Source organism: Lepisma saccharinum, chromosome 21, assembly GCF_977018435.1.
Source record: "Lepisma saccharinum chromosome 21, izLepSacc3.1, whole genome shotgun sequence".
In the NCBI taxonomy this organism is placed as follows: Eukaryota; Metazoa; Arthropoda; class Insecta; order Zygentoma; family Lepismatidae; genus Lepisma; species Lepisma saccharinum.
The window spans coordinates 23,668,191-23,693,682 of record NC_139249.1 but is presented as its reverse complement, the minus strand read 5'-3'; the positions used below and the strand labels follow the sequence as shown (position 1 = coordinate 23,693,682).

The 25,492-nt window shown below is 40.6% G+C and overlaps 1 protein-coding gene across 1 annotated transcript in view; it reads left to right on the top strand.

Moving 5' to 3' along the window:
* The first annotated feature begins 6,667 nt into the window (after positions 1–6,667).
* Gad1 (glutamate decarboxylase) overlaps positions 6,668–25,492 on the top strand; it is a 97,045-nt gene continuing 78,220 nt past the window's right edge. Inside the window, exon 1 of the mRNA XM_083143343.1 lies at positions 6,668–6,801. Coding sequence (XP_082999469.1) covers positions 6,711–6,801 — 91 coding nt within the window. The 5' untranslated portion in view covers positions 6,668–6,710. The remainder of the gene's footprint in view (positions 6,802–25,492) is intronic.

Here is a 25,492-nt window from a genome sequence, read left to right as displayed (position 1 = left end):
AACGTTACCTAGTAGAGATGCTGGGATTTTCATTTATTTCACCATGAACCAAATGAAAATTGAAAGGATAGTTTTAATGACCAGTTTTAAATTAACCCCACCCCAAAAATTTTCCTAACTTGTCTAGTTTTTTTTTAGTATGTCCTTGCCACAATTGATTTTGAAAATACATAGGGCTTAAAGGTTATACTTGGTTACCATTAATGGAGGAATAATTTTTTTATATATATATGCCATGATAGATGTCGAGTTTCGAGGATGAATCAGATGGAAAATATCGACCTGAAGTCAGGGTCGGTCACCCGCTAAATGTAAAGATGCGGAGGAACCTGCGCCCTAGCTCCGTCGCGGTTATCCGTGTCGGGCTGGCGATTTGGTATCAGGAGCGTCCGTCATTCCGCGTGGCGGAAGGTTCGATGTCGCATTTTACGCAGTCACATTTTGTCAAAAATGCGGCCAGCCCAGGGACGTCCGTGGACGATTCCCTATCGCTTCGCTCCTGGTAGCGCTGTGGTTCGCTCGCGAACCCGGTACCCTGGCTATGACAGATCTACAATCTGGAAATTTCCACCATAAGGCATTTAGAATTTCAAACTCAAGTTTACCTAACTTCAAGATATCTTGCAATAATTTTCCGTGTGTCAAATAGATTGCTCTGCAGAGGACACTAACAAAGCAAACGGATTGAGAGAATTCCGTTTCATTTTCCACGTAGCTTTCTTTTCTTTTCTTTCCTCCATAAAAATAAAAGCGAAACTGTGAGAATCTTACCTCAGAGCATTAAATATTATGTGCAAATTCAATGGGATTTGCATTAATGTAAGAAATTTTCCCGTCTACTGAGAAATAGATATTTTTTTTAAGGTTTTATGGTGTAATGTAACATGAAGCATGCTCCTGAGGTCTCAGCCCTCACCTGCCAAACTGTGTTGAGGAGACTGGCGTAAAATAACAATCTACGGGACAGTTATACATAGCTAGATAAAACCCGCCCCTTCTATCTTGACCACGCCCCCTCCGACGGCGGTCCGTCGTATTGATTGGAGCTTTCCCCGACGAATTCCATTGGGCTGGATGCTCTGACGCAGGTTAAAGATCGAAACGTACGGAGGTTCGCAATTAATTATCCCCACCCTCTCGGTTTCCCCATTACACAGTCTGTCTCGCAGTGTTGCCAGCTGAGAAACTAAACATTTTCTGCAACGTCTGATTTTAATTTAGTTTCAATTTAGCTTATTTTACTTCGCATTTCTGCCACTTTTGACTAATCGCAGAGATGGGGATAAACGGTGATTAGATAAATGAATGATTTGATTCATTTTACTTCGCGTTTTTCCTCTTTTGGCTAATTGTGAAGATGAGGATGAATGATGATAAGCGCTGATTTTGAATAGAATTGAATTGTTGTTTCTAAGTCCACTTTATGCACAGATAGGGTACTCGGGATTGAACCTACAGTTTAATCTGGGATTCGAATCAATATGCATCTCCACCGGGTATCGAACCCGGGACTCCATGCTTACAAGGGAACGACGTTACAACTACACCATCGCGGGGGGGCACTCAAATGTGCTGACAATTAGTAAATTGGGAATACTCTCTAGAAATGATATCATACATGAAGAAGGACTTACAACATAGGGGAAAGAAATGGTTCCGACATAATTTGTGAGAACATACCTCGCCTCTGTTCAGTTATTTTTCCCTAATGCGGCGAGCGCAGTGGTGTGGAGTGGCTTGCCTGCTAAGGTTGATGTTTGTCGTGCTGATGGAGCATAATCTAACGTTGCTTCACACAAAACTCGGAATTCATCAATTCGAGATTGATGCACGACGTAGCTGAACGTGAAATTTTGGTTTCTTTGTCATGATGGTGTCCGATATTCTCAATTAATGCATTTTTAGAACATCACGCGGAACAGCAGCTGATAAAACTACCATTTAATGCATTTCTGTGTGATTTCTGATGTACCGGGTGGCCAGAATTAAAGTTACCCAACTCAGAGCCCTCTGTAGCCTGTTTGAGGCATCGTAGAACTCTGAAATTTGGTGAATCTGCTATGCAGACCATGGGGAAGAGGGCGGCGATAAAGAAAACAATAGTTCAATTTTCCGCCACCAGGTTCAAATGTGGCGCTGTACTTCCATGATGGGTTGTAATAATAACGTAAACTGCTCCAATTGGTTATGGATTTGCCTTTACCTTGCAATCTTGCAATAAACGGGAGATTATTTTCTCGCAACTTTCAGCCACTAACAACTGAATTTCTAATTAATAACTCTGCTAAATCACTCATGTTTTTCAATATTCATTATTACAGCGCCACATTTCAACCTGGTGGCAAATTGAACTTTTTTATCGCCATTCTCTTCCCCATGGTCTGCATAGTGGATTCTGTGCACTTTTTTCACACTACTATCGGATTACAAATTATAGATACTCGAGTTTGGACTCCAATTAAAAATTAAGCAGTAGACCTACAAAAATACGAGTTACATCAACATTTGGTTTATTCAATTTTGCGTTAATCTAAAATAACCATTTTTTTTTCGAGTATGCCTTATTTTCTTTAGCGTCGTGGGAACAAAAAAAGTGGCGGTTTCTTGAAGGTTTGCAAACGATCGCGGCACACAGCGATATCAGATGAACCGTGGAAACTGCGGGCTGGCTATGCGATTCGGTGCTTGCGCTGTTGACACGTTCTGCGTACATCTTTACTTCGCTGAATAAAAAATCTGTATGCAATTGGTTTCTCTTGTGAATTGACAACGATAATGGATTTTAAAAACAGATGCAATGAGCTTCAAAACAATACCAATATTGTATTTGTAGGGCTACCCAATACTAAGAAAAAGTTGATTTGCAAAATTGTTGATAACGGTTTTTTGACAAATTTTAAAAAATCTGAAAATTAAGATTTGTATTTATAACCTTTCTGCCCGCACCATACTAAAATTTCATGACGATCGGACAACCCGTTTTTTATTAACAGAATTTCAAAAAGGGAGATCGTTTGCAAAACTTTAAAAAACGCCCCTTTTCTTGTTCTGACGACGATAAAAAATATAAGGCATACTCGAAAAAAAATTGGTTAGCATAGATTAACGCAGACTTGAATAACCTAAACTTTGATGTAACTCGTTTTTTTGTAGGTCTACTGGTAATTTTTTAATTGCAGTCTAAACTCGAGTATCTATAATTTTTAATCCGATAGTATCTGTAGTGCAGATCCCAGTGTTGCCAAAATGTGCCTTTTTGTGACAATGACTTATCGGAATAAAATTTGTCCTCTATTACTACTATGAACTATGGCATAGTAACAGTCATTCACATCTTACTACAGCGTGTTTGTATTAGAGGTGAAATATCAACAAATTACTACAAATTCTAAAACACTGCTTGATTGGAGTGCAGTGCATATCACCATATTTTGTAAGTTATTTACACAGCATTTAGTTTTCAAACAAGTATTTATGACTAAACAGTTTATATATTAAAAATTGTACATTTTGTACTTGTGTTTTGTCCCGTTTAAATATAAAAAATGTACCGTTTTGTTGCTTTAAAAATCTGGTCACCTTAAAATTGGAGCATCAGCGTACAGTTAAAAATTTCCTACATAGCAATGCACACTCAAAGTTAACAAATCTACAAAAAACATTTAAAAATCAAGGTTTTAAAATATATCAGCTTTTTTCTGTTGCACTGCTTGTAACAAATGTTCCCCGGTCTATTATTACACCGAGTAAGATTTCCAAAAGTGAATATCATAAATATAATATCAAGACTACACGAGAACTCCAAATGCAAAAAACAAGATTGATGAATCGCCGGGCTCCGTGGAGGAGTGGTTAGAATATCGCGCTCTGACGCTCCATGGTTCGAATCCTGGCCTGGGCATGGATGTTTGTGAGTGTCCATTCATCAATTTCATCAAATCATCACTCATCCCCATCTTTGCAAATTAAGCCAAACGTGGCACAAAAGCGAAGTAAAAATCAATCAATCAAAATTGATGAACCGTAGATGCATCAATTAACATGGTTAGACGTGCATTTCTAGTTTCTTTGATTGATGGGTGGAAATAGATTATCTTTTTTTGATTTTCTGACACTTTTGGCTAATCGCGACGATGAGGATCAGTGATGAAGGGACACTCACAAAGCAAGCGCATGCACACGTCAGGATTCGAACGAGGCACACCTGGGGTCGTAGCGCGATGTGCTTAACCACTCCGCCACGAAGGTCGGCCTTTGGCTTCTTTGAAACGATCGTGTCTGGTACATTTTTTAGTGCATACACGGAAAACTGGCTGATAAAAAAGTGAACTCTTATGAATTAGTCTGTGAATATTCACAAACTAAAAATGCACAGTTGGCAGTTTATGCTCTTTAGTGTGTTACTCGATTGATCGGCTGATTAATTTCGTTTATTTTACTTCGCTTTTATGCCACTTTTGACTAATCGCGAAGATGTGAATGAGGGATGGCACGATGAAATTGACGAAGGGGTATTCACAAAGAACACGCATGCCCAGCCCGGGATTCGAACCCGAAACCGCTAGCGTAGCAACGAACAGTGATAACCACTCCACCACGGAGGTCGGCTAATGTGTTGCTTAAGTAAAAAAAATATATGCATATTTGTGTCAATTAAATTAATTTGGATTCTGTGTGTAGGAAGAGCAGAAATCAGGAAACAGCAATAATATTATTGAAATGGTTGGCGGCTGGTTAAGTTTTCTGGTTGGCCAACAATCTTGTAACCGAAAGCTCCAGGTTAGAGAGTCCACCTGGGCATGGATGTTCCTCAACTTTCATCCTCATCGTTGCGGTTAACCCAAAGAAACGGAAAAACGACGTAAAAATAAGAAAAGTACAAATGAAAATGGAGCCGCGCTGGTCCAGCCGGTAGGTGTCTGTCTGCCACTCGGAAGCCCCGTGTTCGATTCCAGGGGTGGGTGATCTACGGTGGGATCTGGTCCCTGCATAAAAGCGGCTCTGGGGTTCTCCCAGCCTCAATGGCACGGGGAACTTTGCCTTTTTCTTTACAAATACAAACAAATAGAGATAACAAACAAGAAGGAATAATAAAATGCTGATTAAGAATGTGTGAACATCGTGAAAGAGAATGAGGAACAAGAAAGGAGCGATAATCATGAAAAAGCATCAGAACAAAATGAGTGGACCCGTGAAAAAGAATCAGGAATAAACGTAGTGGAACCGATGATAATCAGGAATAACATGAATGGAAGTCATGACAAATATTCAAGAATTCCAGGCCCCGAACATTTGCCGCTCACATCTTCTCATCAAAAGCGATCGCTATGAAGATGAGAATGATGGCCAAGATATATGAAAGCTAAAAAATAATCAACATCATGTTCAGAGATAAATGTGGACTAGTGGTACGCTCTAATCATGAAATATGAAACGTGTACCCTGTGAAGAATCGAACCTGCGGTGCTTTTATTACGGAGTGATTAACTATGACACTTATGTTATTAGAAAGAATGAAGGTGAAAGAACCAACACGTTTGGCCATTGGTTAAAATCTCGGAAAAGGCCCAGATGTCGTAGAGATGGCGTTGTCGCCTTGTAATTCATGGGTCTCGGGTTCGATACGCTGTGAAGGCACATAGTGGTTCGGATCCCACTTTACACAGTAAGTCTTGTCTCGATTAGCCTACCTGTGCATAAACTGGAAAACTCAATAAATAAATCAATCGGATAATGCATATTGTTTCCTATCCTTTCACCTATTCTGTCATCCATTTCTGTAACCATTCTCATCGTTGTGATGAACTAAAAACGACGCCAAAATTACCAAAATTCCAACCAGATGTAACATGCAACACAACACGTTAGCCGCTATACCATCCAGACCATCGTATACTGTTCCTCGCAAAATATTATATAACAATCAAATTTTATGAACATGGGTGAATTTACATCCAGAACTAGCACTGTTTCCTGGTTTTGAACCGTTGATCTTCTTGTTGCGAATGCTCCGAATTTTCTAGGTTTCCCGATTTTTTTATCGTCCGCTGGCAACACTGGTTCCGTCGTCTGGAACTTCTCGGCCGTTGGCAACACTACGTTCCTCAGACGCCGGAAGAGGATCAAGGCAACGCATTGGCGCGCGGAACGTCACGTGACGCTCTCGGGGACGTCCGGTTGGCTGCAGAGCACGCGTCGCGGCACGAACGCAATCCCTCACATGTTCCACATATGTCGCCCACTATCGATGCATTGCGTGGAGTATGTGAGTTACCGGGTTCTCTCGAACGCACCAACTCGTACACCGTAATGGTGCGTTGGGGCAACCGTCGTTACCGCGCGCGCGAAACCGAACGGAATTACCCGGTGACCAGGTCGCAACGACCGCATTACCTCTCTGAAGACGCACCGGTAACCTTTAAAGACAAAAACAACTTACCTTGCACCTGAAAATAGGCAAGCCGGATGCCGGGCGTGCTATGCAGGTTGCCGGAACTCAGGCCACACTGCCTCGCGGCTCCGGCGGTCTCCGCTAGGTCCCCACGCGAGCGTGGGAGGCAGTTCCAGTGGGCGGAGTCCGCGACAGGCCACGCCTACCGGACGCCTACGTACAACGGGAGCCCTGGAAGTACGCGTCCCGGGATCGGAGCTCAGAGAAACCCAGAACAGAAGCCCAGCGGAGGAACCAACATCTTGCAGCAGCCCCAAAGATGTCTTCAGCCAGGAAACCTCCGAGTTCGCCTCTGAAGGGAGAGCCCAGGTTGAGTGTCGGAAGGGATCTGAGCAAGCTGATATACACAGGTGAGTATTCCTATGTAGCAACCTCAGAGTGATGTCAAGAACATTGCTCTTCACTATGAGAGGCCCAGTGGATTTCCTCCAAAGAGAAGGGACGCACAGTGTTACCAAGACGCAAATAAGCGTTCTCCAAACTCTGGAATGGGGTTCAAGTAATCTAGTGTAACCAGTTAGAGACGAAAACTAGAAAAAAGCACTCTTAACGCGCCCATATCCGACTCTGAAATGCTCCCAAACGATTCATCTGCCTTCTAGAGAAACACCCATAAGATCCTTCGAAGCTTTACCACAACAGAACGGATCCTTGCCTAGCAAAACTTTACCTCACCTTTCAGACAATTGACAGATTATGCATCAGCCGTGACAACACAGATTCATCAATCACGACATCACCAAAGAGATACACGTATACATGAATTCAACTTACCCCTTCGCTAATTTTCACTCCCTCAACAGCAAAACCGTCGCTGGCTTAATCTCCCAGAACTAACCACTTACCCCAAACTTCCATTGGTAAATTCCATCGCAGACCATCGCCATGTAAACCCTCAGACATAAGCCACGCCCACCCCCCTTTCCTCCAACCCCCTCCCTTCCTCTCAAAAAAGGATGGATCAATAGTACCATCCCTTATTACTCCCCTGAATTCTGAAATGGTATGCACCCATGGCCATAGCTCAGCCTAAATATTAGTCATCGTAGATTCGCAGTGATGAGTTAGTTTATTGAAGTTCAGGAGGTTAGCGAATAATATATTCTTCCTGTTGATTCTTTTCCCCTATCAGTTACCCTTATTCTGAGGAATCAACTCTCAGACTTCACTTTTACATTGCATAGTATCCTAACCTGTCTCTACCATTTTTTTTATTGAATACGTACTTGAATTTCCCACTACAACCATTTCGCTTCTAACTACAATTCCACTTTACTATTTCCTTCCTATACTTCAGTTTTTTTATGTTCTGAATATGCACGACATTGCTGCAACCAATACATTACATCTCCTAGACTCTCAACTTCGGAATCCACAACTTCAACAATCTTCACGTATTTAATGTGATGCAAACACCGCCGTCCTTACTTGCCTAAAGGTTGTAAGAGGTGGTTACCCTTTCTGAAGACACGTTTGAAGCTCATTTTCTTAAAGACACCCTGGATTGCATTCTTGCAGACTAACGAGTCTCTGGCGACTGGACTCACAGCCAATATAATGCTCTGTGGGACTTGTGTTATGTTCTCTCTATGTGTGCGATTGTCTCTTTACCGATATCATCTTATCAGTATTCATTCTCATCGTCGCGATGGGTCTCAAGTAAGAAAAAAATCTTAAAATAACCACATGAATCAACTTTTCTTGTCTAATACTTTCCCTTCGGATATGCTTTTTATAAGGATGCTTCGGTCCGTGATCTTACACTCCTTATCTCGGTCGATTACTTCTTCCAGTTTACCGCTTTTAATGGTTCGTTATTTTATTTCCATAGTGTGTAAGAGAATCAATGTGGTGCAAAGTAGCACCAACCCTTTGTGTCAAATAGCACCCATTATAGAGGTGTTATCAACCCTCGATTAGCTGTGTTGCACCAATTGTGATGTCTACCGAGTTCTTCCTCGTTTATTTCATAGCCATATTTCTTACACGTCGTATCACTTCATATTCATTGTCATCAATTTTCTCGAACCAATATTTCACTGTTTCAGGTAGTGTTGTATAAGGGTAGGCACCTAGGTGCATTATCCAGGAAGAAGCAGGACGTTGCATAAGAAACGCATCACCTGATTCATTAAAATAACACAAATGCATGAAACTGTAAATCTGATTCTTGGCAAAGGCCAAGAAATATTTCAGTGCATCAATCGATGCGTTTCATCGAGATTATCGAAACGTGGAGGAAAATTAACTTATAGTAATATATACACACGCACGCACAAAGAAACTTAAATTACTTTCCATCAATTTTCGATTACAACTACAAATGAACCATTTCCCCTTTAAAAACGTTGAAAATATCCTCCTCCAACTCTACAGTGACTTGATTGATTGATATGGTTTATTTTACTTAGCTTTTTATGTCATCGCGACGATGAAAATGAGTAATGATGATATGAAATTTATAAAGTGACACTCACACTCATTCACATGCCGGGATTCAGAACCGGAACCAGAGGTAGCCAAATACAAGGCACTTGAAAATTTTCGAACTTATTTTACTAAAATAAAAATTCAATATAAGTAGGTAAAAAAAATAGTAAATATTTCAAGTTCGCTTATGGAAATTTCCATTGCCTATTTTTAAAATAACGAGTACAGTATGCGTTTTCTGTATCACGTGTATCATTAAATAAGAATAACAAACATACCACTAGCTACAACTTTTTTTACTGTTGTTAGCCGAATTTTAAAATCTATCGAGATATCGTAGAGTCGGCCATACATTACCATACATTACAATGTATTGTTTAGTTATTAATGATTTAGGAAGGCCTCACCGGCGCAAGAATTAATTACTTTTCATCCAATCCAATTAATAAATTAATGTCTTCAGTTCAAAATGCGCAGCTTTGCCTTTCTTAGCGCGTATTGGGACCACCTTGGCGTCATAGCGCGCTGTGCTAACCAATGCGTCAAGGAGGTTACTAATACTTCAGTAAATTCCTAGCAATGAGCAACATTTTCCAAGGAACTATTGATATTCAGAGTTCTACTCCATCGAATGTATTTGATGCATTTAAACCCCACACACAAACATGCATGTACCGGCAGGTTCCTTTGTACATCGCTCATCGAAATCTCTGAACCGATGCATTGATGCATTTTCCCTTGGGTTTCTCTACAACATTTCACAATGATTTCCTTATCCTCGGTTCCATATTGATCTTACACTAATGGATGTTCCTCGAAATTCTTTAGATTCACCGACACCGTGAAGATTAATGCTGTTGCATTGTAATAAAGGGTTTCCGGGTTCGATTCAGAGTTGGAGCACTCTCGGTGGTTCAGATCCCAGTTTAAACTATAGGTCCAGTCTCGATTAGGCTATTGTGCACAAAACCAACCTAAGATAAGCTTTCTGTAAGGTATTTTAACAAATTCTCTCAAGCTAATGAAGTTTGCAAAAATACTATTCAGGAAAGTTGAATTTGTTACAATGCGATGTCACGTGTCATAAACACTCACACATACAGACACGTGTTTGTGTATGTATGTATGCTTGTATATACATACGTACACATGCATACATACATACATACACATACATAATATACATACATGCATACATAAACACACACATGCACATACACCACATATACATGGAACACAATTTATGAATACGTACACTAGGCTCCTTCTTCATATTTACTATAGGACTTACATCGTTCGTTTTAGAAAACTCTTCCCTGAACATTATTCTACATGATACACATTGTGCTGTAGCTCATATATCTGTGTTTGTGTGTGACACACGGTTACAAACTCACGACTCCTACTGGGGACGCTACGACGCCAGGAGTCCCGGGTTCGAATCCTGGCCTGGGCATGGATGTTTGTGAGTGTCCATTCATCAGTTTCATCATATCATCACTCATCCTCATCTTCGCAAACTAGCCAAAATGTGGCACAAGAAGCGAAGAAGTAAAATAAAGGAATTGAATCAATCAAAACATATTGGGGAGTATTAATGTTCACTGTACAAAGCATTAAATGCTGAAAAGATTAAGAACTTTATTAGCTTGAGAGAATGTATAGGGCGGCTTTCAACGGGGGTTAGGGGGAATTCCATCCATCGTCGCTAATCTTCTACTCTTGGAGAGAGGGAACTAAATGTATAATTTATACCGGGTGGTCCAAAAGTCCCGGAACGGTTACATATCTTGAGAAATACACATCGAATCGGAAAACGAAAAAATACGTGTTTAATAAGTGAAAGAAAGCTATTCAATGATATCACACTTGATTCCCCACCCCAGTCCCCTGGAGGTGGGGTGGGGGGCAACTGTGAAATTTTAAATGGAAACCTCCATTTTGTATTGTAGAATCGGAAAGAGGACTTCATTCCGAGTCCAACGAGCAATCAACCATTCTCCTACCTCAATTAGGAACCCCTGGGGTTGGGGCGGGGTTGAGGAATCAAGTGTGAAATCATTGAATAGCTTTCTTTCACTTATTAAACATGTATTTTTTCGTTTTCCGATTCGATGTGTATTTCTCACGATATGTGACCGTTCCGGGACTTTTGGACCACCCGATATAATATCCCGATGCTTCAAAGGCAGCTTATGGAATTTTCTCCTCGCTTGAAATACCACACTTTCATGTAGGTACAGTCACGGCAATAAAACTGGGATGCAAAGATCCAGAAATGCTAGCATCCTTGCCAGGCGTTGTGTGTGTGTTGCCTAAATTACGGCGATAAGTGGATTTTAATTGCAGATTTTCAATGGCAACTTCTACCACCGCCGTTGAGTTAGGCAGCACATACAACGGCTAGCAGAGATGAAGTATTTTAGGATCCAGGTGTCATTTTTATTGCCGGTGATTGTACAAGTGGGAGGGGGTCCAGAATTCTCATTACTCAACTTTCACATCTTGAAAAACTAAATATGCTGACCAAAGGCAGTAATTTATTTTATTAAAAACATAAACTAAAACGTAACGTTTCAACCTTCTAGCAAGGTCTTCATCAGACTCTGTATCAAGTACAAAAGTCACATCTTAATTCTCGTTCGGACAACATTAAGGTTCTTGCACAGATAAACCGATTGGGGCTGAAGTTAGGTTAAACAGGGGTATGATTTTACAATAGTGGAAAGGTCAGAAGGTACGTAAGAGAGAAGAGGCAAGTGCTCTGAGTCTTGGTACATAAGATTTAAACCAAGACGTTTTTGAAAAATTCATATTGTGAAATTGAGTAGCTCCAAACCATAAGCAAGATATGAAATATAAAGATACATATAACATAGAAATAAAATAATGAATATATAAGAATACAATATATATAGAGTAAGATATTAGAGGAATCCTTAGATCCCATAAATAAGAGAATAATAATGGCACTTGATGAGGAATCCTTAGATCCGAAGAAAAGTAGATATTCATAAGAGTTATATTGAAGAGACATCCCCGAAGAATAGGGAGTTCTGAAGCCTTCTCTTCTGTCTTCAATCTTCTACTCGCAGTCCTCAACTGGTAGACAACATCTGCATACTGGAAATATATATAGTGTTTTCAGTCATCCAAGAGATGTAATGTAGTGCTTTCTTCTATTCAGGGAAGACGATCCTTCTTCATAGTATCTTATTTCATTCAAGCAATTATTTTGTGCAGCTGCCTTCTCCCATTAATTGGGCAGCAAGTCTTATGGTCGATCTAGTCTTAGTTTCCGTGGGTTCCATGTTTTCAATAGATGGTGATATTGGAACCACTTGTCGGGCTCGTGACTCTTGATGGTGTTTGAATTCCATTTCCTCAAGCGTAGATATCAGCTCAGCCAAAGCATTAATTGTAGGAAAAGTTCGTTGACAAGTAAATTTGGCGCTCATGTGCAGAACTTGCAAAATAAGCGGGTCCATGATCGCAACCGACACCCTCGATTTCTCAAGAAAACCAATTTTTTATCGCAACATTTTGACGGTCCGTGGTTTCAATTAGCCTTACACCCCTCGAACGATGCACGGGTAGCCCCGCAAACCATTCACGGATAGCCCCACGAACCATGCATGGTTAGGTTAGGTTAGGCCGGTTAGGTTAGGCTAACATGGTTAAAATTTGGGGTCGTACTAATATTAGGAATATATATCTCGTTATTTAGGTATCCGAAACACAAAATCTTACGATAAATCTTGGTTTTCTTGAGGAATCGAGGATGTCGGTTGCGATCACGGACCCGTTTATTTTGCAAGTTCTTCACGTGAGCGCCAAATTTTAACTGCAGATTCGTGATTAGGAAGCCTAATATGCCAGACCTGCGCTTGATACACACAGCTAGAGATCTCCCTGTGCCTAACCTATTTCTTTCATGACCAGGATAACTCCTTTAAATTTTGTAGTGGGTATTAAAAGACTTTTGACTCGTCAAAGTTCATGTAATGAGGCTTTTATCAGTCACATAGTTACACATATTATTTTGTATCTTCTGATCCATTGCAGTCCCAGAATGATTTTTTGATATGTTTTAGAGTATGGCATGAGGGACCAAATATATTTTTTCACGATTTTTGGTGATGACAGGTTTTAAGATATTCAAGGTCAAAGGTCAAGGTCACGTGTCAAAATTATATTTTTATCCAAAGGTAAGCTTGTTATATATCACTGGAAAGCTTGTTCAATTCCCTGTACAATAAGCTTTATTTGAGCTTCCTAGATGAAATATGGGCGGAATCACAGCACATTTAGTATAGCTAAGCGGGGTCAAAAAGGGCAATTTATGCTAACTTTGACCTTGAATAATTTAACAATTACAAGACAAACGAAAGTAAATTTTTCATAGTTACTAAGTTCCATACATAGTTTCAACTCCCCAAATTTCATGAAAATCGGAGATGGTTAGGTTGGAAATTGCACATATCTGTGTTGATTTGGCATGGAATGACTCCTAAATTATTGAGTATGCGAAATATGAAAGAAATTGGGGAAGTGCCAGGTATTGTAAAATCGCTCCTAAACAGATAATCCGAGCAACTGAAATGTGAACAAAAATATTTTTTATTATATTTGAATTGGGTTCACTGCTCTTCTGATGAAAAGTCCTGCCATTACCATTCCCAGTATGTTGGAAAAGCGACCTTGATACACGTAGCCTTTCTGTTTAATGCTAACCGTTACGAGGAGAATCTAATATTATATGAAAGTGATGAAGGATGCCACGACTCGAACCAAGAACTTTAAGGTGTTCACGAGTCGTGGAGGTCGACTTAGGAAAATGGTGTAATATAAAGGTGAAAATGTGAAAAGGGACCTCTCCGACGGTGTAGGGTAGAGTGCTGCACGGAGAGGATTTCGCTTCAGCGCCAAATAGTTCGCACGGACGACGCTAGATAGCGTGCGGAATTGAGGGCTTCTTCGCTCGAGCGAATAACGCTCGAACAGGCAAAACGATCGGTATACGCTCGAAGCCCAGTATTACACGCACACCCGTAGTTTGTCTGTGGTAACTGATCCTCAAATACGGACCGTGAAGTGAAAGACGGAGTGAAATTGAAACTTAAGTGAACATAGACATCATCTCCATGGTAAAATGTAGTTTAGTACACATTACCAATACACAGTGATATATGAAAATGAAATAGGTGATTGTAAGCTTAAACTACCAATCCGGATATTTAACATGTGTGATATTCCATTGTATACAATCGAACATACCACGCTCAAGAATTGGAGACTCGAACATAGCACGCTCAAGAATTGGAGACTCGAACATAGCACGCTCAAGAATTGGACACTCGAACATAGCACGTTCAAGAGTTGGACACTTGAACATAGCACGCTCAAGAATTGGACACTCGAACATAGCACGCTCAAGAATTGGACACTCGAACATAGCACGCTCAAGAATGGACACTCGAACATAGCACGATCAAGAATTAGAGACTCGAACATAGCACGCTCAAGAATTAGACACTCGAACATAGCACGCTTAAGAATTATAGAATCGAACATAGCACGCTCAAGAATTGGAGACTCGAACATAGCACGATCAAGAATTGGACACTCGAACATAGCACGCTCAAGAGTTGGACACTCGAACATAGCACGCTCAAGAATTGGACACTCGAACATAGCACGCTCAAGAATTATAGAATCGAACATAGCACGCTCAAGAGTTGGACACTCGAACATAGCACGCTGAAGAATTGGACACTCGAACATAGCACGCTCAAGAATTGGACACTCGAACATAGCACGCTCAAGAATTGGAGACTCGAACATAGCACGCTCAAGAATTGGAGACTCGAACATAGCACGCTCAAGAGTTGGACACTCGAACATAGCACGCTCAAGAATTGGAGACTCGAACATAGCACGCTCAAGAGTTGGACACTCGAACATAGCACGCTCAAGAATTGGAGACTCGAACATAGCACGCTCAAGAATTGGACACTCGAACATAGCACGATCAAGAATTGGAGACTCGAACATAGCACGCACAAGAATTAGACACTCGAACATAGCACGCTCAAGAATTATAGAATCGAACATAGCACGCTCAAGAGTTGGACACTCGAACATAGCACGCTCAAGAATTGGAGACTCGAACATACCACGCTCAAGAATTGGAGACTCGAACATAGCACGCTCAAGAGTTGGACACTCGAACATAGCACGCTCAAGAATTGGACACTCGAACATAGCACGCTCAAGAGTTGGACACTCGAACATAGCACGCTCAAGAATTGGACACTCGAACATAGCACGCTCAAGAGTTGGACACTCGAACATAGCACGCTCAAGAGTTGGACACTCGAACATAGCACGCTCAAGAGTTGGACACTCGAACATAGCACGCTCAAGAATTGGACACTCGAACATAGCACGCTCAAGAATTGGACACTCGAATGAGTACGATCAAAAGTGGTCCCATTCAGTATTGTAGTGTGATCATCTTGTGATCAAGGGGTGCCTGGTTCAATCCCAGTGAAGGCACACAGTGGTTGGGATCCAATTTTAAACTGTAGGTTCAGTCCCAATTAACCCATCTGTGCATAAACTGCGCATAAACAAATATAGCCAAACTTAATTCACAATGTTCTTAGAAAACATTGGATAAATATATTTCTCGGAGGCAATGTGGTGAATTTTATTACTTCTATGAATTTTCTTATCGTAATACTTAAAAACCTGTATTTCCTTGTGTTTATATAGAGTTATTACCTTTTGAAGGTTGTCAACAGCAAAATACCGCTTTCCACGTGCTATTAAGACTTGCATTTCCTTTTCGCGATAACGTAAAGCATAAACTTTCGCCTGGTTCTTTTGATATTTGAGACTCGCGCAAGTTCTTATCAGACTTCTTTTTTACATTATTAGTATTATAAAATTTCTTCGACCTTTTGTACTTAACTACCCCAATTTCATGGCCAAGGAAGCAAACATTTGCAGTTGAAATGCGATTATGAGGCCTTGTGCCCGCCCATGGTACATTTTTAGAATCAGTTATAGCAGAGCAAGAAACACACAGACAGAGATAATAGACTGATTAATTGATATAGTTTATTTTACTGCGCTTTTCAGCCACTTTTGGTAATCACGAAGATGAGGATGAGTGATGATATGATGGAATTGATGAAGAGACACTCACGAAGAGCATACGTACATGCCCAGGCCGGGATTCGAACCCGGGACAACTGACGCAGTAGCGCGCTATGATAACCACTCCAGAAACGGAGATAAGAAACAGGGAAAGAGAAAAGACACACACACGCAACACAGAGAGAGAGTATGGAGAAGGATAAATATTAACAGAGAGAGAGAGAAAGAGATAATGGCAATAAGAGAGAAAAAGAGGTACTGAGAATGAAAGCCAGAAAGAGATAAAGAAACAGAGCGAGCGAGAGAGAGACAGAACAAATTAGAACAACAGAGGCGCTGAGAATGACAGAAAACACACACCCAGAAAGAGAGAGAGGGGTGTCGAGCAAAATATATGGAGAAATAGAGTAAAAACAGAGAGAATGACAAAGAAAGACAGAAACAGGGGTATTTAGAATGACGCAGAAAGGAATGGAGAGACAGATCATGAGAGAGAACGAAAGCAAGAGCAACAGAAGCATTGAAAATTGGACAGAAAGAGAAAGAGGCATGGGTTTTGAGAATGATAGACGAGAAGATACAGCGAAAAAGAGGAAAATAGATAATGAGAAACAGAAGCATTGAGGATGAGAAACAGAAAATTATAGATAAACACAGAGAGGGAGAGAGATGGGAAAATACAAGGAAATAAAGAGAAACGTAATCATAAAGAGAGAGAAAAGGGAAATAGAAGGAAATATATAGAAAGAAAGGGAAAAGGGAGAAATGGAAAATAGAAGGAAATAAAGAGAAACGAAAGCAAAGGAGAGGGAGAAAAGGAAAATGCAAGGAAATAAAGAGAAACGAAAGCAAAAAAGAGAGTGAAAAGGAAAATACAAGGGAATAAAGAGAAACGAAAGCAAAGGAGAGGGAGAAAAGGAAAATAGAAGGAAATAAAGAGAAGCTAACGCAAAAAGAAAGAAATAAAGATGAACGAAAGGAAAAAGAAATAGAAAGAGAGAAAAGGAGAAACAGAAAATTTTAACATCCATGATTAAGAGCACCCCACCGGTAAGCCTCCTAGTCAAATCAATTCTCGATCACAACGTACGCTACGCTACAGAGAGAACAAGTCTCTGTCGGTGACTCATTTCTCTGACTCCCAAGTAATTTCAACTCTTTTTTTACTTGTGTGTGTAAAACGAGAACAAAAGACAATCGATTATCATACGCCAGGAGATAAGGGTCGAACAACGTGGCTGCCCTCTTTCCTAATAACAATCCCAGACGGATGCGTGAGTGAATCCTCACAATCTGCTCCCGTCGACGACAACAATGGCATTGTTGTCAATTCGAGCTGCTTCAGGCTTCACCTGTTCCATTGTTGAAAATCTCCGCGCTCCTGAGATTAAAGTCACTGGAATATGGGCAACAGACAAGTCAGACGACGAATGAATTTAATGGCAAGATAACACCTGTTCTTTGTAGCTGATTATGGTGACTGTTGATTGATACCAGTGGTGGTATTGAGAGGCCACAAGACCGAGAGTCTTGTGAGGAGATCTGTTCGTTCTCGGTCTAGTCCCGAGTTTTAAAAATACAATCTTCTCGTTCTCGTCTGTAAATACACTACCGCCGACCTCCGGGGCAGAGTGGTTAGCACAGAGCGAGCGATACGACGCAAAGGTTCGAATCAGTGCCTAGGCATGAACGTTCTTTATGAGTGTCATTTCATCAATTTCTTCATATCATCCCTCATCCTCTGTTTCAAGATTAGCAAAAGTAGCACTGATTTAACATTAAACAAATAATGTGTTCTCAAATTTACATGTTATTAGAACAAGGTTTATTCAACAATGTTGAAAACAAATCTCGGAAATAAAGCAGAACATTTTTATTCAAAATCAGTGGCGTATACTTTTTTTTAATAGTCAGCCCTCATTTTGCCATCTTTTCCTTCATGCATTATTTTTTATGAATACTGGGGATTCTGACAACCAGCAACCCTCCCTTGGATACGCCACTGCCCAAAATGAATACATGTCATTCGCCACCAGCTTAAAATTTGTGACAATCGCCACCAGTCCATTAGCTGCGCATCACGCACTGTCCCCTCCCCTGAAGCAATGACCGCAGAACCTTCCCCTCCGCCCGGTAGCCCCACTTTCTCTCAATATTCATCTGAAGAAGTTGTTCTGGAAATGGGAATGCTTACCATGAAAGATGGAAGTAGTTCTCTTTTGAAAGACGACAACACAGGCGGGCGACTTATTATTTTTAGTGGAGCATTAGGAAAAGAAGCTTTGAGAAGTAAGCAAGATTTTTTTATGGATGGCACTTTTAAGAGTTGCAGTAAACAATTTTCGCAAATTTATACTATTCATGCAGATTTTGGAAGCTCAAAAAACGAAACAAATATACTATATCCAGTTATTTTGCTCTCTTGCCAAACAAAAGGAAAGAAACATATATTCGACTTTTCCGCCTTGTTACTGAGGCCATACTAGAGTGGAATCCAGCGAAGGTGACAGTCGATTTTGAATGGGCAGCAACTTCTGCCCTTAAAGTTGTATTTCCCGCAGTAGAAGTAAAAGGTTGCTACTTCCACATGAGAAAGTCCATCTGGAGAAAAGTTCAAGATTTTGGACTTGCTTGTGAGTATATGAAGAACGAAGAACTGAGGATGATCATCAGCGTGTGTGCTGCTTTGGCGTTTCTTCGGCCTGAGGATGTTCTCGACGGCTGGCTGGAAATACATTCCAGAGTGCCTGACAATGAAAAACTTTCTGGATTTTTGGACTATTTCGTGGAGAGATGGATGGAAAACGAAGAAGTTCCAATCGAGATTTGGAATTGTTACAACAGGCGTCATCGAACCACCAACTCTGTCGAGGGATGGCACAATAAAATTAATAAGTGTGATGGGAATCAGTAAAATTCACTTGACTGTTCAAGGCAGAGCAGGCATGCGAGAGCAATAACGAGAGAAAGTGAGGCTAGCGGCCGGAGGGGAAGGTCCTGCGGTGATTGCCTAAGGGGAGGGAGGGGACAGTGGGTCACGCGCAGCTAATGGACTGTTGGCGATTGTCCCTGGTGATAATTGTCAGTAGTGGCGATTGACAGGACACCGCCCAGAATATTCCCAAAAAGAAAGCCGTTGGGGGAAATAATTAAATGTGTTTAAAGAGCCCAAAACTGACATGAAAAAATAATCTTGAATTTCCCTGACTTTCTAAAGATTTTAAATGTTGTCACGAAATTCCTAGACGATTTCCTGTACTTCTAAGTTGATTCCAGATTTTTCATGACAGTGGCAACCCTGTATTTATTATTATTATTATTAGTAGTAGTATTATTATTACTAAAATCGTGTGAAAACTTCAAAAGTATGTTATTAAAAAAAAGGGTCAAACTTCAAAACTAAAAATTTCCCTTCGAAGAGACAAAACGACTTATTTTCATAAAAGTATTTTTTTTCTCTTTAAAGATATGAATTTCTCTCTAAATGAAAAGAAGCACATTTCCCATCCGAAATAGAAGATTGCACTACACAATGTAGAGATTCCCCTCCTGGGTATAAGGGGCTTTTTTTTTCACGTAGCAGCCCTGATCTGCAGGAGTCTGTTGATCTTTCGCAATGACAAAGGAAAAGAGCGCGAAAAGTCCATCATTTGTAACTAAGGATAACAACAGGAAGGGAAATCTCTCGGTGTCATAATCCTGCGCCGCGGGGGGATGTGAATTGGCAGCGGGGGAAAGGCTAATCTTCCGTAGATGCGAGGGATGAGCCAGGGTTGCCAGTACATGCATTTTTGGCACTTCTGTTGGGAAACTCCAAACAGGAGCATACATAAATAATAGGTCAGAAGGGCTCTTGCATATCACGTCGGGTACATATCATAAGTTTTTTTCGGTACTACTCAGCAAAAACTTGTTTTTGGAAAAAAGTACTTTTATGTAACCCTCCTCCGTGGCCGTGCGGTCTAAGGCACCTTGCTTTGGACGGCGGCTGCGGGATGGCATGGGTTCGATCCCGGGTTCAGTCTCCGGGAATATTCGGCCTGTGTATAGGGCCGGTGGCAACCCACCATCGTGAGGAAATTGGGGAGCTCCGAGTGAGTGACCGTAATCCGGTCGCAAAGTCCTACAACCAGTGATGTGTGTCTACGCGTAAACAACGATAGTCTACATTCTACACGCAGACTACTTTATACACATAGATGACGTAATCTATGTAAACAACATGGTGAAAGGTGATAATTTAGCAAAGGGCGCCGTGGAATTGAAAGAAAATTATACTGCGTATCAGTTGCTGATGTGTGAGGAGAACTTTTCATACTCTTTCTTCCAAATTCGAACAATTTCTCACCTAGGAAAAAACCTAATATAGGAAATATTCTAGTGTTTTATGGGGAAAAGACCACTCTTGCCTCACGACTGCCATCTGTTGTTTTTTTTGCATACTATTTATCTTCTTCCATAGTTGATAATACAAGAGAAGAGAAATTTTGTTGTAAATAGGATTCTTTTAATTTCGTTAGGAACCAGTATAGTTGAAAATTTCACTTTCCTTTCATGAAACCCTTGAAAATTAATTTTAATGCACTTGCTCGTCAGTGTAGCAAGTGTAAGCATGTTCTCAGTCGCTTTTTTTTATTCGTGCTCCAAAACCTTGGAAAACGAACAGGTGCTCAGTTTTATTCGCACGGGCCAATACTTGAAAGTCTTCGTTTTGTCTTCGCCAGATAAGACGTTCACGTCCTCTTGTCATACGTGGACAATAACCGAAACGATACGAGGGCACACACCGGAAGCCACCAAGGCCCCAACATCACGCTACACCAGCGCCACCGGAAATTAAAAGCGGAGAGACTGCGAAGCTATCCATTGGCGAAGAACTTCAATTCCGTTTAGGGGAGAAAAAAAAACGAAGTTACAGTACAGAAACGGTGGGTAGGGGTGGGATGGGGGGGTCATCGCCCCAGATCAGTTTCCGATGCAGCCTCCCCCCTCCTCACCTTCCCCTCGAAACGATAAGTTAACGTTTAATCTGCTGCGACAATGGCGAAATTGCAAGCAGCCATGTGTTACCAGATGGATGATTAAAATACCATTCCTCGGGCAACGGGTACGTCCGTTCGCACAAAGAAAGCCAACGGAGGAGCAGTGTTGCTAACTACCAGTTCTTTCTCACGTCTCTAGTGAGAAAAATCTATATTTTTCAAGATAATAAACAGCACAATGTCTTGTCTAAATATGTGTAGAAAATTCGTAAAATGCTTGAACATGTTACTCTTCTAATTGCAACTGGTCATCGATTGGATTCTGTAGAACAGCCAATCAGAGCGAAGATAATCTGAGAGCTTTTAGAGGAGTTTACAGGATTCTTGTTGGGAAACCTGATGGTAAGAGACCTGTAGGAAGGCCAAGACGAAGATGGAAGGACCACGTTGAGATGGACCTAAAGGAAATCGGTAGGGATGGAAAAGTGTATATAGATCTTGAACAAGATAGGGAAAGATGGAAGGCCTGTGTTGCTGCAGTCATGAATCTTCGGGTTTAAGAAGGCTAGAGAGTTAGTTAGTTAGTTCATGTTACTCTTCTGTGATATTCACACAGTAAAACATATTATAATTCATCAAGTTTTAACTTTAAAACTATAGATTCACGAGCCTGCCATGGAAGGATGATGGATGAAGTTCAGGTCTGAACATGGGCGTTCCTTTGCGAGTGGCCCCTCATAAATATCATATAATCACCATTCATACTCACTGTCGCGATTCGGCCAAGAGTCATAAAAGGGCATAAAGTAAGCACTCCAAAATGTCAATCTCACTTCCACGTAGTACACCCTGGACTGCATTATCCAGACTAACAAACTCTGGCGTTTGGACCCATGGACACTATAATCCTCTATGAAACTTGCATTGTGTGCTGTCCATGTGTGTTTGTCTTCATCCCTTCATCTATTTCAACTCATCAACATTTATCCTCTTATTCGCAATTAGCCAAAAAAGGCAGAAGTGAAATAAATTAAATCAATCAGTCAGCAAGTTTTATCATTGTAGCACCCGTGCTCCGATATATGAGTATGACACCTGGTCAGATATTGTTGCTCTTATGCCTTCCCAATGGCATAGTTGTATCACTGTGGCCTGTAATCAATGTTTGCCGGGTTCGATAAACTAATTCGGTACGAAGTGGTCTTAAAACTTTGACTCTGTTTTAGACACAGGCAGACGGGCTAATGGAATCATTCGAAACAAATTTGCTACCTCAGTGGCCAAGTGCATTGAGCCAAAGAGGGTCGCAGGTTGAAGTCTTAGCGTGGGCATCAATTTCATGCAGCCAACATTCATCCTCACCGTCGCTATACGCCTAAAGAGGCAGAAAAGCGACGCTAAACAAGAAAAACACGAAGCACAATCGAAACACCAAGTTTCATCGTCGTATCTCTCCTAGTTCACTTTAGTATGTCTTTAGTATGACTATAATGTACACGAGTATCGACTACTAAAGCAAGTGCCATAAAAATATGTTTGGATACACTGCAACATCCTCTCCAGCAACTCCCTCCTTTTCCGTTTATTAAAATCTCCAAACCATCTGCGGCCGGGCTGCTCTTAACCCCGATCCCATCTCCCCAGCATCCGTGACGTCATATCGATAGGAAGACTGGAATACGCAGCGAAGACGAGGGGCAGAAAACAACAAATGTTTCCCTACCGCCCTCCGCTCAATGTCGAAGGAATTCGGTTATTGCATTCCATAGGTCGGTTTAATTAAAAACGAACCCCCCTGTTAACATATGACAGGGAAAATGTGTTGCCATTTTTTTTTCTTCTTCCCCTTCGAGGCGAGGGGTTGAGTTATCGGCAGAATAGTTAAGCAGTCTCTCTAGGATATGTGCATCGAGCTACGTTCTAACAAAATCAGATTTCTTCCCTACGATAGGTACGCCAAACTTCTGGTTCGCCTTAAGACTAAGTTCACATTTGGGCAGAAGACAGGCTCGAGAATGTTTTTTATAAAATTTCACTTTTTGATCACAAAAGGCTAATCGGAACTGGACCTACAGTTTAAATTTTTTTATTTATTTATTGAAATTTCCAGTACAGCAGACGCCATTTTAAACCGGAAACAAAATAAATAGCTTCCAATATTCTGTTTATGAACTTCCTTATGAACATAAACATTAGCCTTGTCACTGTGAAGGACTTTTCATTTAATGGAAGCGTCACACTGTAATTGTTCGTGACAACCATTCATAATCCACAGCTCTTTATGGATGCATCCGATTAAAATCTTGTGCAATGCCATACGAACTTCTCTCCCTAGACGTCACTTTGATCTCGATGCTTTACCGGTGCGCTAAATAAATGTTAAGGCATTTTTCTAACACCTCGAACAGGAGCAAATTGATACAAGAATTCAGTCATAACTTTTTACTGATTAAAGATACATCAAAAAAATCTTCACCAATGCATTTCTCGTGAAATTCTAGCCTGATTCGATATATCATATCACCCCCTTCCCATTTAAAATTCTGAAGTTGAATTCAAGATAGCGGACATCGAGATGGCCGCCGACCGTGGGGGTGGCGTCAATGTTGTTCCCCCTTGGCCTGGCAACGATTGGTCATCACCATTTCCACGTTGCGCGCTGCAGTGGCCTTGTACCGAGGGTGTTAAGTGTCTTTTTGAGCCACCCTGTATAAATATCAACATAAACAAGCCAAGACAGTACAAAGGTAAACAGATTACTTTCACAATGAATTACTTATGTACATTTTTTTCTAAGTTGGTGATAAAAGACGAATATGAACTGAATATATCTACTTGGTTTGAGATGATATTGAATTTGTATCCTCATTTACGAATAACCTTAAATAAACCTAAACACATATTTCTAGAAATGAAACAAAACTAAACGTAGATACTTAAGTCATAATCTCAAATTCCAATTTATAAAGAATTAAGATAAATAATAGTAGGTAGTACAAACTGTGTGTATAACCGACCTGTTTCTGGATCCCAGAATAGGCCAGGAATAATTGTATTTGTAACACATTGTATTCACTTGCAAGTAAGTTTAAATAAAGTTTGTGAATAAGTAAACAGGGGAACCAAAATTCAAAGAAAATTGACGCCCTGGTTTTTATATTAAGGCACCAGGGCATAAAGCGCATACCCCTGAATGTATGCGGGCAGAGGGGGGCTCGTCATGGGGTTCCCCCTTTATTTATTTCTTTTTTCTTTTTTTATCCGCCACTGCGTAATATTCCTGAAAAAGAGCAGTGATGTGCCATAGACTACACGTTTGTGTCTACATGTGTTGTCTACGCGTAATCTACACGAAGATTACATTGGCTTATAGTTTACATACTCTACACTCAGAGAACTAAATGTATATATCGATTGATGCACCAGAATGCATCGATTGATGCACTAAAGTGTGTTTTATGGCTTCTTCAAAGATTCAGATTCACATTTGATGTATTTGGGTGCATTTTTGTATGTCGTGAAAGAAACACCAAAGTGCATCATTTGATTCAAATGAGGATTTATTTCAGTCGATATGCACTTCAATGCATCATTTGATGCATTTTGATGCACCTTGATGCGTTTTGATGCACCAGAATGCATCTTTTTTTATGATGCACTTAAACGTTTCGTCCGACCTACATAAACTCTGTAGCTCAGACCAAACGTTTAAGTGCATCATCCAAAAAGATGCAGGAAGGCACCTCAACTGATGCATTGAAGTGCATCTTGACTGAAATAAATCCTCATTGGAATCAAATGATGCACTTTGGTGTTTCTTTCACGACATACAAAAATGCACCCAAATGCATCAAATGTGAATCTGATTCTTTGAAGAAGCCATAAAACACACTTTAGTGCATCAATCGATGCATTCTGGTGCATCAAATCGATATGATGCATTTAGTTTTATGTGTGTACTCTAGACAATGCAAACAAGAGGGAAGAAAGATATCCCAGTGCTGTTTAAAAGAGAAAGTATTTTTCTTCTTGAAACACGCCGTAATTGTGCCTGTAACCAATTTAAGATCATCCGACGTGATGAAAGTTATCAAATTTTCAACAACGAGGGAGATAGGACTACCGGAGGAAAAACAAAAGGCGAAAGCTGACTTTATTTCTTACACTGACAAAAAGGAAAGCTAAAAAAAATATATTATTTCGCCTAGTTACTGCATAGGAAAGTGTATGTATCTTTAAAGCAGATCTTTCCACGCATGAGTGGAACTAAAAGTAAAACAAAGCTTGTGCACTCTAAGGACATTGCATTTTGTTTTTAGGCCTCGACAAGTTTATTCTGCAATGAAATTGTAAGTCAAGGTAAATAAATACTTAAATCACTCCTTAAAACACATATTACTGGACAGTGGCATACTTCACGCTTTCTAGTTTCACCTACTGAAGCTGGTTGATGGTTGCTGTGCGT